Source organism: Thunnus albacares, chromosome 18 (genome assembly GCF_914725855.1).
Source record: "Thunnus albacares chromosome 18, fThuAlb1.1, whole genome shotgun sequence".
Taxonomy (NCBI): domain Eukaryota; kingdom Metazoa; phylum Chordata; class Actinopteri; order Scombriformes; family Scombridae; genus Thunnus; species Thunnus albacares.
This window is the reverse complement of record NC_058123.1, coordinates 9,417,776-9,435,334: the sequence shown is the minus strand read 5'-3', so window position 1 is coordinate 9,435,334 and position 17,559 is coordinate 9,417,776. Positions and strand designations below refer to the sequence as shown.

The 17,559-nt window shown below is 39.3% G+C and overlaps 1 protein-coding gene across 1 annotated transcript in view; it reads left to right on the top strand.

The window, feature by feature from the left end:
• The first annotated feature begins 9,147 nt into the window (after window positions 1-9,147).
• fibcd1b (fibrinogen C domain containing 1b) overlaps window positions 9,148-17,559 on the top strand; it is a 117,833-nt gene continuing 109,421 nt past the window's right edge. Inside the window, exon 1 of the mRNA XM_044334517.1 lies at window positions 9,148-10,201. Coding sequence (XP_044190452.1) covers window positions 10,130-10,201 — 72 coding nt within the window. The 5' untranslated portion in view covers window positions 9,148-10,129. The remainder of the gene's footprint in view (window positions 10,202-17,559) is intronic.

Here is a 17,559-nt window from a genome sequence, read left to right as displayed (position 1 = left end):
ATATCCGTATACGAAGGACACGCCTCTGTAGACCGCATCCTTCGAAGGATGTGGCTCCTGAATTGGGACACAGCTATAGTTTATTTAAATCACACAGTTTATTCAAAATTGACTCATAACTGTCTGCAAACTATTTCTCTTGTGGAGCAGTTTATACTCCAGCAGAGGAGGGTTAAATAAAAGTGGATGGTGCAACACAGCTAATTAGCTTCTTCCTTTTTGGACTCTCAAGCTCTTAGTTCCCTCAAAGGTCAGCACTGTCAAGACAACTTGCTAAAGGTCAATATTGCAAATCCACGGATTAAACTTCACCAAAGTTGAACTTGACACAAAAAATGTGTGTGAATTTACTTTGCCCCCATGAGCAAAGCCACTAATCACAGTGATTCTATTTGAATGAACTGACTTTACCTCAAAATATCATCATATTTGATAATGGTTGGAAGGGTTATTGTGACTTAAAAATACAGGAGGGTCTGCGGTGTAGTCTACCATCAGGTATTGGGCATAATGTCAATTAACCAATCCACTGTATGTCTTGTCTTTCTAATAATGGCTTGAGCTTACCCTCATTCAGTTCTTTGCACGATGAAGTGCAGAAGAATGGCATTAAAACAGATGCACTAAATCAATGTCATTACATCCACCATAAAGTAATATCAGCTTCAGAAAGAGATGGGTGTTGTTATTTTGTACAAAGATATGCTGTGTTTATTGGTTTAGTCACTGCAACAAGAATCATCAATTGCAGGGTATCAAAGGGGTATGACAACGTATTAACCCAAACTAAGGCGTTAATTGGAGTACTGCCAAGAGCTGGCACATAGCCAATGTTGAGTTCTTGTATCTTCATTGTGCTTTTGCAGGTTCATTTCTTAGGAGACAGAATTGGATATACTGTAGAGGATATTGTCTTATTTTTAAGTAGATAATTAAATATTTCTTTTTGCAAAAGATGTGCAATTATGAAACATATAATTCCATCTAACTGTTTTGATAATTGAATTAGAAAGGAAAATGTAAACTGAGCCAACGTTAGGCTGCCTTAAGAAAGATCTAATATGGCCTAAAATTGGTATTATAAAATTGCTCAGTGGAGCTGTAAGAGATGGATAGAGATGGACAAAATGTTCCTTTGTAAGCCTATGGCTTGGTTAGCTTTAATTTACCTCTATGTGTTATGGAGTTTAAGGGTTTGGCGACTGCCTATCTTGGCCAAGACACTCACTAAAAAGATATTCTTTATCTCAGTGAAGTTTTCCTTGTTAATTAAAGGTTAAATTAAAAGTAGAAGGGGTGGGATTCATTTTGGCAATTATACTTCCTTTCTTTGATTGGTGTCCTTGTGCTGTTTCTTGTTGATATCCTTCCTTTCTTGGATAGTTTGAGGCCTTTAGTGGTTACTGTCTCCATGTGGTTGGCTGCCTTAGTCTTTCCTCATACCCCTCCTCTAATTGAGATCAGTTGCTTGATTATAATGTGTTTACAACAAGGTGGGAGTCCTTTTCAATCAACCAGAATGATTCTCAGTTTGATCCGTCAGAGTATTTATAAATGCTTGAACTTTGTCCGAAATCATTCCTTTGTTCGCTCATTCACTATTTCTTATATAATAGACACTCAGTGGTGTGGTAACCAGATAATTAAGATCTCGGACACTGAAGAATCATCATCATATTTGCATCATATTTCCAATGCGTTTTATTGTAGGATTGTTATTAGAATGTAGTGTACATGCTATGGGTGTTGAGGGCACTATATACAGAATCAATCTGACACTCTAGTTTTTCATTATTTTGGCTCACAGCTGGATATCATATTTTAATAAATAGATAGAGCTATTTATATTGTAAAGGATATTGACATTGAACATTTTGCAGATTCATTTACTGTTTCTGAACATTTGGTAGGAATGAAGGTAGGAAAATTTGGCAGATATGTTTGATATGACAGTTTTGTTGTTTGAAAAAAAAACAAACAAATATCTTGGCAGCATTACATCAATCCCTCCTCAGAAAAAACTGGTTTAAGCTCATGCAAATAAGTTGCATTTCGGCATAATTTTTAGGAGACAGCTGGTCCAAACTCAAAAGTCATCACTGACAGTGTTTCACTACAAAGACACAGTGACTACATCCAGCCTTTTTAGCCAATTATTCAAATGGATGATATTCATTCTTTGTTGGCATTGCATATTTTAAGATGGTGGTTCAAGACAGAGGACCAAAATACACTGAGGAGGACCAAAGCTTTTTGGAAAACGGATCTTTTTACCTCTGGCACGCCCCCCCCCCCCCCCCCCCAACTCAGTAATTTACAGGATTTGTACACTGGTTGATTTCTTTTTTTCTTTTTTTTTACTATACAAAGATGAAAGAGTTGGAATGTCTTTCATCCATGGCCACTCAACCTACTCATCCGTACCTTTTTACCTTCCTCTCTAGCCGAGAATTGATTCAGTGGGTTGACATCTGTCCTGGCCTATCTGCCCTCAGCCCTATTAGATGCAATATTTCAAGCAGGAAGACTGTGATATTGTAATTATTATATATCATTTTCATTCTTCTCTTTGGTTCTGTCTTTGCGGTTTCACCTGAGAGTGCACTGACACAGGCTGAGCGAAGTGGTAGAATTTCATCTCTCATCTTTGGTATTTTTACACACATTACTGCATGGCACCATGCACAGACTCCCTTGCATGCACTCCAACATATTCCTTTTTCCAGAGCTCCAGGGTCATACAGTGCAGTCTCATAAAATTCTGTGAAATGATCACAAACTTTCGAATGCAGATTACATGCTGTAGAGGGAAATTATGTACACACTGCATTCCTCCTCTATGATTTGAAAGCTGATTATGAGAGAGCAGAAGGCAGGCCAGAGAATATCATTTCAAGACCAGCTTTCCTACACAGAGTACAATGTATAGACAGGTCCATAGGTGCAAAGAATGTGATGACAGGGCTGTCATTGGGTTGTGCTGATATTGGTTCATGCTGGGGTAAACATCACTGAAGTGCTGTTGATTACCTACTTACCTCCTATTATACCTTGAATATTTGTGCCAAAAGCCAAGGCACACACAAAAGACAATTTTGTGCAACAAAATTACATAATATAACAGATGTTAAATAAATAAATAAATCATAGCAGGTCTGAACAAAAAATATACAATTTACTGAAGAAATGCACATATCAAAAATACAGAAAGGTGAACCTACTATACCAAACAGTGTAGTATAATTTGACATATTTGTCATATTTGACATATTTATTTTGTTATTTAAAGGTGATGCATCTTCTTTTAGGATGTAATGTCCCTTCAGTATTGAGAAAACATGCTATTTAGTGAATCTTTCACCTTGGGGAGGGTTACAATCTCCAGAGAGCTCAAAGGTTGAAAACTTAGTGGAGCATGCTTGCTCATCCAAAAGCTACTGTACCTATCAGCTTGAAAATATTTACATGCCTTGTTTGCAGTGTTAGGTGAGTTGTCATCCCACATTTTCAAGGTGCAAATAATTTTAAGCTGTAACTGCATATGTGGAATGTGTCAGCTCAAATAGGTGTATCATCAGAGATACAGTAATGAACGGCAGCAAAGTTAAGCCAAAGTGTAAGCTGTGACTTGTTAACAAGATGTTCCATATGTCAGGAGGAACATATGTGGCTTGTAACAGCAGAGTGATTTAATGGAAATGAGACACATTACAGGTTGGACTACACCACAGGTACAAAGATGTCCCAGTTGGGGGTTAAGAGACTTAATGGAATTATAAGACATTACAAGAACAAGTATTTTTGGATTACCTCCTGCCTACTTAATTCCCAATCCCCCAAAGAGGTACGGATTGGACTTAAACCACGGTGGGAGTTCAGCCCTATAAAATACAGCATTAAAGACCTAACATTCCTTAAGAGGGCAATAGGATCACATAATTGTGTGCTATTGGTAAGCTTGTTTGGTGCCATGCAGTACAATTACTTGAAGAGGAAGAAAAACTGTGAAAGAGGAAATAAGTGAAAAGGGGTGAGATGTGAGGTGGGTGTTGATTACAGAGGAGGAGGTTGCGGGTAAACAGTGCACCAACTTCTGCCACTTGCATTTCATAATAAGCCTCTCATTCTTACTTTCACTTTCCTTTTATGATGATGATGTATGTGTTCCCCAATCTCCTTTTGCTCTTATAGCTCCGATAGAGAGGGTGCATAGGTGTGGGGGAGCAGAATGCTTGCAGAGGTGCCCGGGAGCATTGCCCAAGGGAAGCCTGCAGATAATTACAAACCATTCAACAAACACAGCTCGTCGGCTCACGTAGACACCCTGACGGTGAGCCAATAGGCAAACAGAGCTCTAACGAGATGGAGACAGCAAAACATGGAGTACATGAGTCATACAACATCAGCTGCTGTATTGGAAACATGGATCGAAGTAGCAAAGCCAACAAAGGAATATTTGACTCACTTAGGCGAGTCAGGTTGGAAGCCGGGAAAGAGATTACCCATAGGAGCTGAGAATATGATCCATCCTATAAATACTGTAAACTATCATAGATAGAGAACGTAATCATTCCTAATAGCTCAGAGACAGTAATGAAGACAGTAAAGAAGAGGATATGCTGGTCATAAAGTGTTCGAAACACCCACCGTATTTTCAAGCTCATAATCATTACAATCACTTTTTGTAATCATTGGCACTACCATCACTTCGCCGAGATTTAAGTCTAATTACCCCCATTATTAAATGTCACCTCTATGTACGACCAGATTCGGTGTACTCACTAGACACTCAGCGCTCAAGAATGTATGTGTGTGCAAGTGTATGTGTGCAAGAGTGTGATGAAATAGCTTTGCCCCACAGGGTTGATATTCCAACTGAAAAAGGGAGAGGGCAGAGCGAAGAGCCCTGCAAAGAATCTGATGTATCAGTAACCTCAATCATGTCCCACACCTATGGCTAACCTCAGGCTAAGTTAGGGAATTAACAGAGCAGCCGGGGAGAGATGCAACACTGGCTTTGACTTTGCACTTCAGAGGTGCGAGTGCTTTGCCCCTCCTCTGGAGATTCTTGAGAAAGACCATCATTATGCATTAATAACACCAGAGACTTCTCCCCTCAGCCTGCACAGGCTCTGTTTGTGTCCTCTATTGATTTTTCACTGAATTCTTTTGATGAGCATATAAGGACTGACACGTTTGTTTGAGTGTGCACTCCTGTTTGTGGATGTATATTTGTGTATGTACATGCGTGTCAGTGTGCAGAGAATTTACTTTTGCAATGTGTGTATCTGTGTGTGCATATATGCCTCTTACTAGGTTTCTTGGGGCATAAACAATCTTTTTCCTATACTTGTTTAGTAAACCTTTCTGACACTCAAATCCCATATCCAACACAGTGCTGTTCTGTGCTGCTCTCCATTAACACATAATGTAACTCATATTCTTTATCACCATTTTTTCCTCTGTCAAAGAATGTTTCCACACACATTTTTACTTGTTTCCTCCTTTTTTTTCCCTTCTTTTCCTTTTTTGCAACTCTGTCGTTTTGCAAATTATAGGCTTGGCATTTTGGGAAGGGCAGCTCACTCTGTTGGTTCTTCACAGTTCTGTGCATTTGTCCTGCTGCCACTCCATGCGTGAAAACTAAAAAATAAAAAAAAATAAAAAACACATCCAAGGGGGAAAAAAATAAAACAAATCTCAGACAGCAAACAATGAACCAAGTGCAGAGCCTGAGCAAAACGTCGCACAAACACACATGCTTGTTTGGATATCAGGACACATAAAACAGCAAAGCCAATAAAAGGCTGTATTGTTTGGGCTAATTGTGGAGATAAACAGCTCTTCCTGGGAGACTTCTCCCTTTTCTCTGAATGTCTCTGGCTGATCAGGTTTCAGTGACATTCAAGGAGGGGCCAAGAAACGAGCACGCACATGGACACACGCGTGCACACACACACACACCTGCACGTACAAACACTATCAGACAAATACATGACCATCAGTAGCAGTGACCCAACAGCCAGCTGCAGCCTCCACAGTTCTACTTACAATGGTGTACTCCGCTGTGTGTTTGGCAGTCCTTCCTTAAAGCTTTTCCCTTGATATTAAAGTCATGGCTCATTCATTGTGAAGGAAATCGCTATATTATTACAATATTTGTCAAAAGCCCTGAAGGATATGTGCCAAATTGAATACCCCTGCGGTTTGTCAGCAAATGTGCAATGTTTGCACATTTCCCTTTTTTTCATCAAATAGGAACCATGACCTTGGGGTGTAAAAAGACATTTGGTGTTAACTGCCTTTTGTTCCAGTAAGCACAAATCAATATGTTTGTTTTTACATGTAATATATGGCACTCATTTTGAAGCGTTTATGAATTTTTTCAGAGGAAGACAAGCGTTACCCTATTCTGTTTCCAAACAAATTAAAATCACTTAAATGGGTAATTTAGCTAAAATGTTAAGTCTCTACAATTTACCACGTCATGAGAGTATTGAGTTTTTATTTATTTATAGAGCAATCAATGACCATATTCACACCAATAAAGAAAAAAATAACTAAAAGATGTGAAAAGACAAAAGACATGGGAAAATGTGATAATAAAAACTAATATCATAGGATATGATATTACATGTAGCACATTTTGTGCTGTCACAAAGATAACACTGGCACACACAAATACACAAATACTGTTGCACATCTACACGTACAGTATACATGTATATACACGTATACAACATACCTGTGCATTTTAAATAACCACATTACATTATAAACAGGCATATTCACACATGCGATCATATACCTGTGTGTGTGCATTACAACCACCTGAACATACTGTATGTAACTTTTTTGCACTTGATAATGCAGACACATTATATACTGTACATAATTATAAACATGCATGCATACACATAGTAAAAAGAAACTGAAAAATCAAATACATATATGAGTACAAATTAAAAAAAACAACAACAACAAAAAAAACCTTCATAAGCTATATTCTACAACATCAAAAACTAGAGGCATTTCTTTTCTCCCCAGCCCTTATTGTTATACTTCAATTGACTTTTTGTGCTCTCAGTTCAGGGAATTGATTCCTTTAATCGACCTGTGATGCCTAAGATTGAAGGAATTCGTGCCACTGATCTTTAAATAATTATTTTCAAAAAAATGTGTTGCTGCAATGTCCTTTGGAAAAATGTGTGTGAAAAGTTTAAAAACTTTCATGAAACTGTACTAGTACTGTAGGTTTTTCAGCACCATTTGCAAATGGGAAACTCACCCCAGATCAGTGGCTACTATGAAATTAATCTTAAGACATATTCTTTCTGTGGTGCATAATTCAGCAGATGATACAATTAAAATGTGTAGAGTGACACCCAGTCACCTCTACTCTTATAACAGGATTCTGTGTGCTGAATTTAATTCAGTATCAAAGACCATTTTATTTAATTAAACTTTATTTGAATAGAGAGAGAGACACAAAAGCACATGCCAAGTAGTGTAATGCTATATCATAACATCTTATTTGCAGTTTTTGTTCCTAGATGGACTCATTAATGACAAACTGTTCCACCTTAACAACATAACCTCACTCCACTGGTGGATGTCAGACCTGCTGACAATGCATGTTTTGTAGCAGTGACTCTATTTTGCATTATCCCTCTTAGCCCACCCTGACCCCTCCCTCTTATGACTGCAAGTTCATCCCAGGGATGAGTAGTCTCACTCCTGCTTTGGTCCCTGCACCAATGATTAGACCGCTAATGAACTGTCTATCACACTACCTTAACTGAGCACAACAACATGAGCACTTGTGGGCCACATTATTGACAGTAATTACTCAGTGTACGAGGGAACGATGAAGGTCTTTGTGTGCTGCTGTGCTGCCTATCACTTGCAACTGTGTGCACTGACAAATGTTTAGGTGGGTATTGGTTGCTGTAGGAACCTGTTAATTTACACCTGGAGTTCAAACATAGTAAATTAACCCTGCTTAGTTATTCAAGTTCCTTGTGATAATCCCTTGTCATAATAAATGGTTTAATACACAGTAAGAGCATTTCCTGTTCGGTGAAAGATCCTGCAACTGAGACACAAATCATTAAAAACAAACCATATTATCTACCATAATAAATAAATATTATAAAACTTCAGTCTTAGCTTATTGTAAAGTGGAGCGATTTGCTACTGTGCTTATAGCTTTGCTTAGATGCAGCTACAAATTCAATTCTAATAATCTCAGAGCCAACTCAGACACACTTCTGTACATGTAGAGAAAGACTGGTTTTCAATCTGATTTCTATGAAAGAAATGAGGCACGTTTCACTTTAATATTCTGTTTCATCTTTTCTTCTACAACAGTGAGGTTGTCCTGCTTTAAACTCTCAAACGAGCAGTCCTACTTGTAAATGCTGTCAGTCAAATTAGAAGTGCTCAGTGATGTCACACTCAGTCATTACACAGTTTGAGGTAATTATTAAAGTTCCCCCTCACACATGTTTGAAGATATATAAAAAGACTTGAATAATAATTTATGTCTGATATGGTTTTTCCACAAAAAAAAAGTTCAGTTAACTATATTCTTAACCATTCATCCTCATTAAAAGTTCCAAAATCTATGAATATGCAAATAGTTTTCATCTCAAAACTTCAACTACTGGACATAAAATGTCTCCTACAAGTTCATTCTGAATCCATGTGCCCTGGAGGATTCAAGCTTCCACATCATAGGCGTGTGTAAATACTGGACAGCGATTGGCTCCCATAGTTGTGATGTCACAAATGCTTGTTTTCTAGTAGCCAAGGTAGAGGCTTTAAACTCAGATTTCAGGTGAGTACAGAGAATTTTTTCTCCTTCCTTTGAAAACAAATTTCTAGTGTCAACTCTGCAGTACGTCATTATGCACAGTGAAGCTCAACCATCACAGTCAGGTGACAATAAGAAAAACAGGTTTGATTTGAGGGGGGCTTTAAAATCAGGTATCCAGGTACACACCCCTTCCCCAGCTAAATGTTCCCTTTTCACAAATCAGATTGTGGCGTGACAACATCAGTAATGCGATGAAACCTCCAGTAGATTTGCAAAACGCAGGTTTTCTATTCCTGTAGAGTTTTTTTTTTTTTTTATCAACAGTGCCATCCTGAGATTGTGTTACATGAACACATGACACAGTCTGTAGTCTACACATCATACATCTGCCACGATCTGCTGCTGTTTGGGTTGCAGTGGAATAGGAGGGTCCATAGTGCGGTGGGACTGAAGTAGCAGGCGAGCGAGGTGGCAGTGGCACAGCAGTCGAGGGAAGGGCGGCACAGTGAAGGAACGCAGCCGTGGAGCGCGCTGTGCGCACCGGAGGGACGCGTTGATTGACAGTCTGAGGCACGGAGCGCCCCGTGTGGCACACAAGCGGAGCACGCTAATCTCCCCGTACCGGTCTTGTCAAAGGCATCTCTGTGAAATACCAACCAGATCAGCCTGGCTCAAATAAAGGAGTCTATCCATCCCCTGGGCTCGTTATCGGAGACTTCTCACCGAACAAACGACTAACGAGGAAGCGGCAGTTCTGCGACCCTATCCCACCCTGTCTTCACCTGTTCAGTCATAACCGGACACAGTCAGGACTAACCTGGCGTCTCAAACTATCCTGGAAACGGGAGTGGGTGGACTAAAAGGTCAGGTTGCACTTTGCAGTCTGAGCCAAAGAAGATTTTCTCGATTTATTGCGTGGACTGCGCCCGGTTCTTTCGGGATCGTTTTGGGGTTATTTATTTTTGTTTGTTTGTTTTTTGGTACATGCTTATAATTGTGATGCGTCTGTGAGACAAATTACAGAACCTGTAGCCTGAAAAATCCTTTTTATTCTTTTTTTTAATGGAATAACGGCCAGATATCCAGAAGACTCTCGGGAGGAAATTAAGTTCCATTTTGGTGCGTAATCTGTGCTGTGTGTGAGATTGCTGAGCCGCAGAAGTAGTTGTGCCTCCCTTCTTTTTTACGTTCATTACTCATTTTTTCCCCACATGGAGTAGGCTGAATCACTGGTAAAGACTTCAAAAGAGCGGTTTTATTCTCTGTGGCCTGGAACACGCAGGCGGATCTGATGTGCAGATTCTCCGTAGGATGGTAAATGACCAATGGGGAATCATGAACAGCTCTTCTGAACTCGAAGATGGGACTCGGCATAAAAACCAGGTATGTACCCATCCATATGTTGTGCTCTGTTGGTTCATGAGGAGTGGTGCATCTGCTTGGTGCAGTGTTACCACGCTGAGTTTGGTGATGTGGCTCTCGGGCGAATCTCTGCACTGTGGAGACAGTAGCTGCAGATGAGCTTTTCCCGACTCCCCGGGCTCTGGCACTTCTGTTCCTGTCATAATGTCTAAACCCACCCGCAGATCACACGATCCCCATGGCTACTTCTGTTTAGGGTGACACAACGCTTCAATGTGTCAGTTTGGAGTACTTGAGACGAAATTAGATTAACTGTTGGGGAATAATGGTAAAATCACAGCAGGATCTAAATGTGAATAGATGGATAGTTGGATAGATGGATTTTTGCGCATCTCGGCTGCATGGACACCAAATATTCTCAGATTTCCTCCTCATGTAAAACCCGGGCTGTATATAGAAGTGAAAGTCTGGAAATCGCATCTGTGTTGTTTAGAGTGTTGAAACACGGCACACATATATCCTCCAATAGCTATTAACACTCCAGAGCTCTTTAGGCTGTCTCCCGCTCGGATGAATTGAGACAGGAGCAGACGTGCGTTGTGTTGCAGCCAGGCAAGCTCACTTTAGGGAATAGTCAATGTGTTTTCACAAGGTCAGTGGAGGGTTATTGACAGCCCATAAGGGACAGGACTCCCCTGGAACAGGGAATCGGATTTCGGGGGCACTGGTAAAGCTGCCTTGGTGGATTTGGTGGCTTACGGAATGAATTTTCCTTTCTCATCGCCAAATGAGAATGAGGATAGATTTATTTATTATGGGACATCACTGAAAAAATGACGTGAAAACTTCGTCAGAGCCATTGTAAAAATGATTTGACATAGAAGAGAAGTTAGATAAGAAACCTGCACTTTTTTAATAACAGTAATAGTCTAACATGCCTGTTAGGAAAAAAAAGGTAACAGTGTGGAATGTAAATCACCTGACATGCGTTTACAAATGAGCATTTCTCTCTCACCAACTATTTTTGCAACAAAATAGCTCGCTCCAAACCATTTCTAAATGAACATGTTTGCTCTGTTTCGTTATTGACTTCGAACTAATCACAAGCATGTGCAAGAAGGAAACATGCTTGTTACCCTCTTAAACATGCTTGTGGTACGTTTTCTTGTAATTTACAAAGCTTGACAGGTGTCAGACAGTATCTGCTTCCCCTTTTATTGTGCCTCTATAGATTTCATGGCTCGGTCTGAGTCATTCGCAGGTGGTGAGTGGTGGCAGTGGGCCTGGTGTGTAAGTCCTCTATAAGGTGTAGTTACATTAATATTGATTGATACAAGGCTGTAGTTAATTTTTCATATATCACAGTCTGCTGATTTCCATGTAATCACTACACTTTAAGGAGGAGCTGATCAATGATTAAAAGGATATGAACAAAACATTCCGCCTTCTGTCTGCAAGCTCTTTTATAACCACTTAAAGGTCATATGAATAGCAAACATGTCTGCCCTGGGTTTTAACTGAATGATTATGTGTCCTATAATGCCTAAATTTCTGTCTCAGCTCAACAAACTTGCCAGAAAAAAAAAGAATCTCAGATATGAGATTAGTTTTGATGTTTTTTTTTTCCAAGTCCCAGTTTTTGAAGAAAAAATCTGAATGACTAAATGAAGCTCTAATATGTTCTGTGGTAAGCCTAGAGGATGAAAAGGCAAAATACGTCCCATAACCCCAAACCTCACTCCGGATCAGACGGCATAGGGGGGGGAGTTGTTGGATGAGATGAGAGGTTGTGGGAAATGGGGATAGCTAATGCTGCTATCTGTCCCTCTCCTCCCTACATCTATCTGTCTCCTTCCTCTGCGCTCGTTATTTTGCTATCACACATAGACACACATAAATACTCTGTCTCTTTGTGTGCGTCTGCCTTTCTCTCTGTAATCTTGAGCAGTAACACCAAACCTTTATCTCCAGTCACTGTGCTATTGACACAGTCATTTCAGACTCAATGGGGAAGGGTCGGGTAATAGAGATCTCTTGTGGCCTCTTGTTTGTTTTGATATTACAAAACGTGACCCAGTATTTGTCTGGTGATTCTGCATATTTGATTTGTTGCCGTAGGTGTGCTGTCACCCGTGCCCTTTTGTAACAGATGGAGGCCAGTCAGAGTAAAACAGAGATTCAAGTGCAACTTAAAATCAGCCTTGAAATCTCATTCACTGGATAATACGCAGGAGAAACTGAGGCTACATGGTCAGATATGCTCTTGTGTATATAAAAGTGAAACACTTGAAAGAAACAAAATGGCTACCATGAGTTAGAATATAATGAATGGATTCAACAGTGCAACTTTCATATTAAGTATTTGTAATGACAAAGAAAGAAAGTCGATATAAGTCAAGGTTACCGCTTGCAGTTATCGCCATGGTGATGAAAGGAAGATCAAATTGCAGGGTGGACAAACGAAGTTGAATTTTCACATCGGAACACTTGATACATTTAACTTATTGGATCATGCAGGGAAAAAAATATTAATTTCATACAAAGAAAAAAGCTCACAAAGAATAAGGTGTGTAATGCTGTGCTGTAAAAACACTGATATTGATTTTTTTTAATGCTAGCTAGATATCTTATAGTGCTGTTGGCTATAGCTATTTCCATCGTATCATTTTTAAATTAACAAACTTTGAGCAACTTGTCCTTTGTCTCAACTCAAATTAATATCTTAAATTTGAAATGAGCACTCACAAACATCACATATAAACACTATATATGCTGTATGTATAAAACAGATTTACTGTATAACTGAGTCTTTCTGATGCATGCACGCACACACACACACACCTTCGCACACTGTACAGCTGAGAAGTGAGTGAGGCCTGGTGGGGTTGATCACTGGGTAATCAATAACACTCTGAGAACTCCAAACTTTCCAAAGGCACTGAAAGATCTGTTTGTGTATGAGTAGAACAACATAGAATACATCTGTTTCTTGCCAGCGTACACAGTGAAGTGCACACACAAACATATTACACTAAAGAGGTTTATATCTTACAGACAATTTGCTGGATTTTAAGGCCTGAGCTTTACTTTGGAAACACACAACAACACAAAGAAAATCAAAGCCCCCAAATCAGATCAATAAGTTGGCAAATCACCTTACTAGTTAGGCTGTATCTACAACACATCAGACACAAAGCTGTGAAAAGGAGGAAGGTTTGCCTTGACAGCAAACACACTGTAGGCCAACATCTATCATAAACAGACTTGGCTGCAGTCCAACTCAGAAATGATATCGGGCTTGCATGACAGCCATGGCACATGTGCACAAATACCTCTGCCAGGATTTATCAATCTGCGCTATCTCACTTTAATACACCTCGACCCCACGTGTGGCACAGACAGACAATAGAGGACTGGACCATCATTCATATACACACATCGGTTTGAGAAAAATATCTAATTTGCGATTTCTCCAACCGCTATTGTGATATCTAGTTATTTTCTATAAATTCAATTACAGACCTGTAGTTGTTGTAACAAAGGTATCTTGTTTTTACATGAATAGAGTCACAAAGAATAATACTGCTGCCACTTATGGCAATAATGACACTACTGCTGAGTCGTGTCTGACAGTGTTTTTTATATCTGACTAATGGCAACTAATGTTGACAGCACTGCACTCTACTTAAGCTTAACAGCTCTGAATCCTGGAGGTCCAGACATGTACATAGCTGCACAGATGCTACACTTGTAACAATGATATGATATGTGTAAAAGTTGAATTGAGAAATCCATTTAGACTTGACAACTACTGAACGACCTGTCTAAAATATACAGCTGCAATCGCCTAGATAGTTTGCCAGTGAGTTGGCTTTTAATGAACAGCAAAAATACCAAAGAAATGATACTAAGTGGTGTTTCCTTTTCCTTAAAACCATCTTTGGCATGCACAGGGAGAACATATTAACCAGACAACAGCCAAGATTCCTCGTTTGTTGTTTGGCCAACTCAAAGAATTAATGTTAATTAACTATGGCTGAGTATATTTTCCGGCAACACTTGTCATTATAGCTTGTGAAATCATCAGCCGCCAACTGTTAAGACAGTTATGTAAATGATAATTAAAATCCCTGCAATTTGAAAATCGCACCCTTTCAAACTGTGATTTTAATTAATTGATCAGCCCTACTTATAATGCTGTATGTTTCTGACTATAAGCTGACACAGGATAAGTTTATGTTTCTACTGTAATATTTAATATTATAAGACATATTTCTCAGGTACTTCTAACTTGTGAAATGGCTTCTCAATCACAGTGTAACAGTGTGTTGAGAAGTGAAGACTGAAGCTTTACACTGCGTGAGACGCGGTCTTGCTGTTTTTGTGGGTATCTTTGTCAGACTAATGAACCTGCTGAGCTGGTTGGAGGTATAGGAGGCAGTGTGGACTGGAGCAGAGCAGAGAGAGTTGCCTGGTTCACTGGGCCTGTGATTTCCCTGTGGGGGGTTCTGCTATTTCAATTCAATTCAAAAATACTTCAAAAATAAGTCCCTCAAGGGGCAATTTGAGGCAAGCACATTGGCAAATAAGTGCACAATTCATTCACATATATTTGAAGAATCTAAAAAATACAAATACGACAATGTCAGAAAGAATTTAAACACACAAGGATTAATGGCAAGTCTACAGCTAGCCAACAGTATCTCACACCACAACGGCACAAAAGAGTCAAAAGTGAGAGTGTATGAATTTATCAGTCTATACACAACCGACCATTTCTTGTACTGTGGCTGTTCACAAGTCTAATGGCTTCTGGAATAAAACTTTCAATTTCCAAACAGAAGGTTGGAAAACCAAACTGCTTATTACACATACAGGCAATCTAAAATGCATTCCTGATGGCATTAGGTTAAAGTAGTTGTAGAGGACATGTGTGGGATCATTTAAAATCTTATATGTGTTCTTGAGTATTAAGCTGTAACAGGGATCTTTGTGTTTTTCCAATGATTTTAGAGCTAAAGGTAACAAAACACCTTGCAGTCAGTTCCTGTCCTTTTGAAAAAAAGGGATATATGCCAGCAGATAAATGAAAATGTTAAAATACTTTCAATAAAAGAGGAATACAATGTTGTCAGTATTCTCTGGTAGACTCTAAAAGTGTTAACTTCAGATGCTGCTGAGCTATTTTCACAATAACATCTGTATTGTCACTAAATCTCAATCTGTCATCAAACACAGTTGCCAAGTATTTGCAGGTCTGGACAATTTCAATACTCATACCGTGAATGATTGTTGGAACATTGTCTATGTGTTTTGTTGAGATTACTATGGCAGCAGTTCAACTCTAACAACCTCAGCTCCAGTCTCCCCTGCCCCGCTCTGGGTGGCATCAAGGAAACACCCGCCAGCAAAAGTTTTCAAGCCCCAAAAGTGCTTCATCCATTTGTCACAGATCACAATTTTCTGAACATACAGCTGGCAGAATTCTACACTCAGATGAGTTCAAAATGTTTGAAATTGGGGCATATAAACTTTTGTTTCTCTACAGCATATTCAGTTTCTTGTTTTGAGCATGTGCTCGTCTCTGTCACTACAGATGTTAACTTTCACAAGTGGACTTGTAGTGTGAGATGTTTTGCATTTTTAATGCGAGTGAGTGTGAGTGCAAGGTTTTTGTCTTTGTGTATGTGTGTACATATTGTCTAAGTTCTATTTTTGCATCCAGCTATTCACAGATCACTATTGAGAGAAGTCAACTATCTCAAAGGAGAGATGGATCAAATCAGGCCATGTCAGTGTTTGCCTTAGCAACAGTATGTATTTAACAGTTGTACAGTATATAAAAGACAGTTTGATATATTTGTGTGGGGCTGTGCATGGTGATCATGTGCTTCTATCAATCAATTGTTTTTTTTAACAGAATATGGGGGTGGGAGTAGAAGGAGAGTTATTCAAATTATCAAGGAAAAAAAAACAACCCCCCAGTGTCATTGACTTCACTTTGGTACTGCACTTCATAACAACGTTGCCTGTATATTGGCGTGCACTATAATGAATTTCAAAGCCTTAATGTTTCATTCTGTTCTTCATCTTCCAGTGGGTATGTTCCCCCCAGACACAAATGCTTTTCTAATCACCTCTCTTCTATTTATCCTTTTCATCATTGCAATATCATCTTCTTTTTAGCTTTGGAGACATCTAGATACTGTGTAAGCTCTGCAGAGTTGGAAGCCATTGCTTTAGCATTGTCATATTGTGGGATCAAAATCTAAGTGGTTCACAGGAGTGCAGGCCTATTGTTAGAATGAAGGTATGAATGTGTGAGACGAGTGTGTGTGTTGGTGGATCAAAGCGGTAACGAGCCATTACTGTCAAGTCGTTACGTAAGTGAAGAGTGCTTTTACATAGCAAGTGATTTAGTGCCTTAATGGAGCGGCATATGATTTTGTTTAGGTTTCTGCTGCAGACAGATGGAGCCATTTTGTGCAACGTGTATGTAGTGTAGCCCTGTGAAGGTAGGGTTTTACTAGTTGGAAGGTTATAAATGCAGCTGCCCCAAGTGCATCTGGCCTTGTTGATCCTCTATCTGCCTTTGTTATCTGACCCTCGCACTCTTCTATGTCTTTTTCTCATTTTCTCCCTTCTATGTCTCCTACTGAAATGAAGGGACCGGACATTTCAATATCAAATTTTTGATGCTCCAAGGTGGCTAAGAGGCCTTGAGAAAGGCGAGGAAGTGTAGGGATAAGAATGAAAAACAGTTGATAAAAGCAAAAGAACAAAAATAAAAGCCGGATGGGTGTAACAAAAGAGAGGTTGAATCACAGTAGGTCCCGGATCATTGTTGAACAGACAACAGGCTATCTGGGTGCACATGTACTTCTGCAAGATGACGCAGATACTGTGGATTCCAGCAGCTTAAGATCCCACATACCTCCAACAAAGCATTGTTATCAGAAATATTTAAATAAATATATGCCTGGACTGTTAAAGGGATATTCAAATGTATGTATTTAAAACCAACTCATGACTGAGGTTGGTTCAAACACTGCTACATGACATGAATTAATGATACATGCAAAGAAATGAAGTGTATTTCAGCAAATTCACGTCACATGTTAACCAGCCCAAGTCTTACCTACTGTAGCCCTCTGACTGACATCCTCACTTGCAGGAGCTCAGCTTAATACTGCTCACAAAGACGCACTTCCTCTGGCTGCATGGCTGCCTCTCTCACCTCCATATTCATCTCTCCATAGAAGACATAATTGCTTTGGTAATAATGGGCAATAAGAAGATGCTGATATAGTATGGCTAAGATACTATTACTATATGCCAACAAATTAATTTAATATAATTCACATATCATATCATAATAC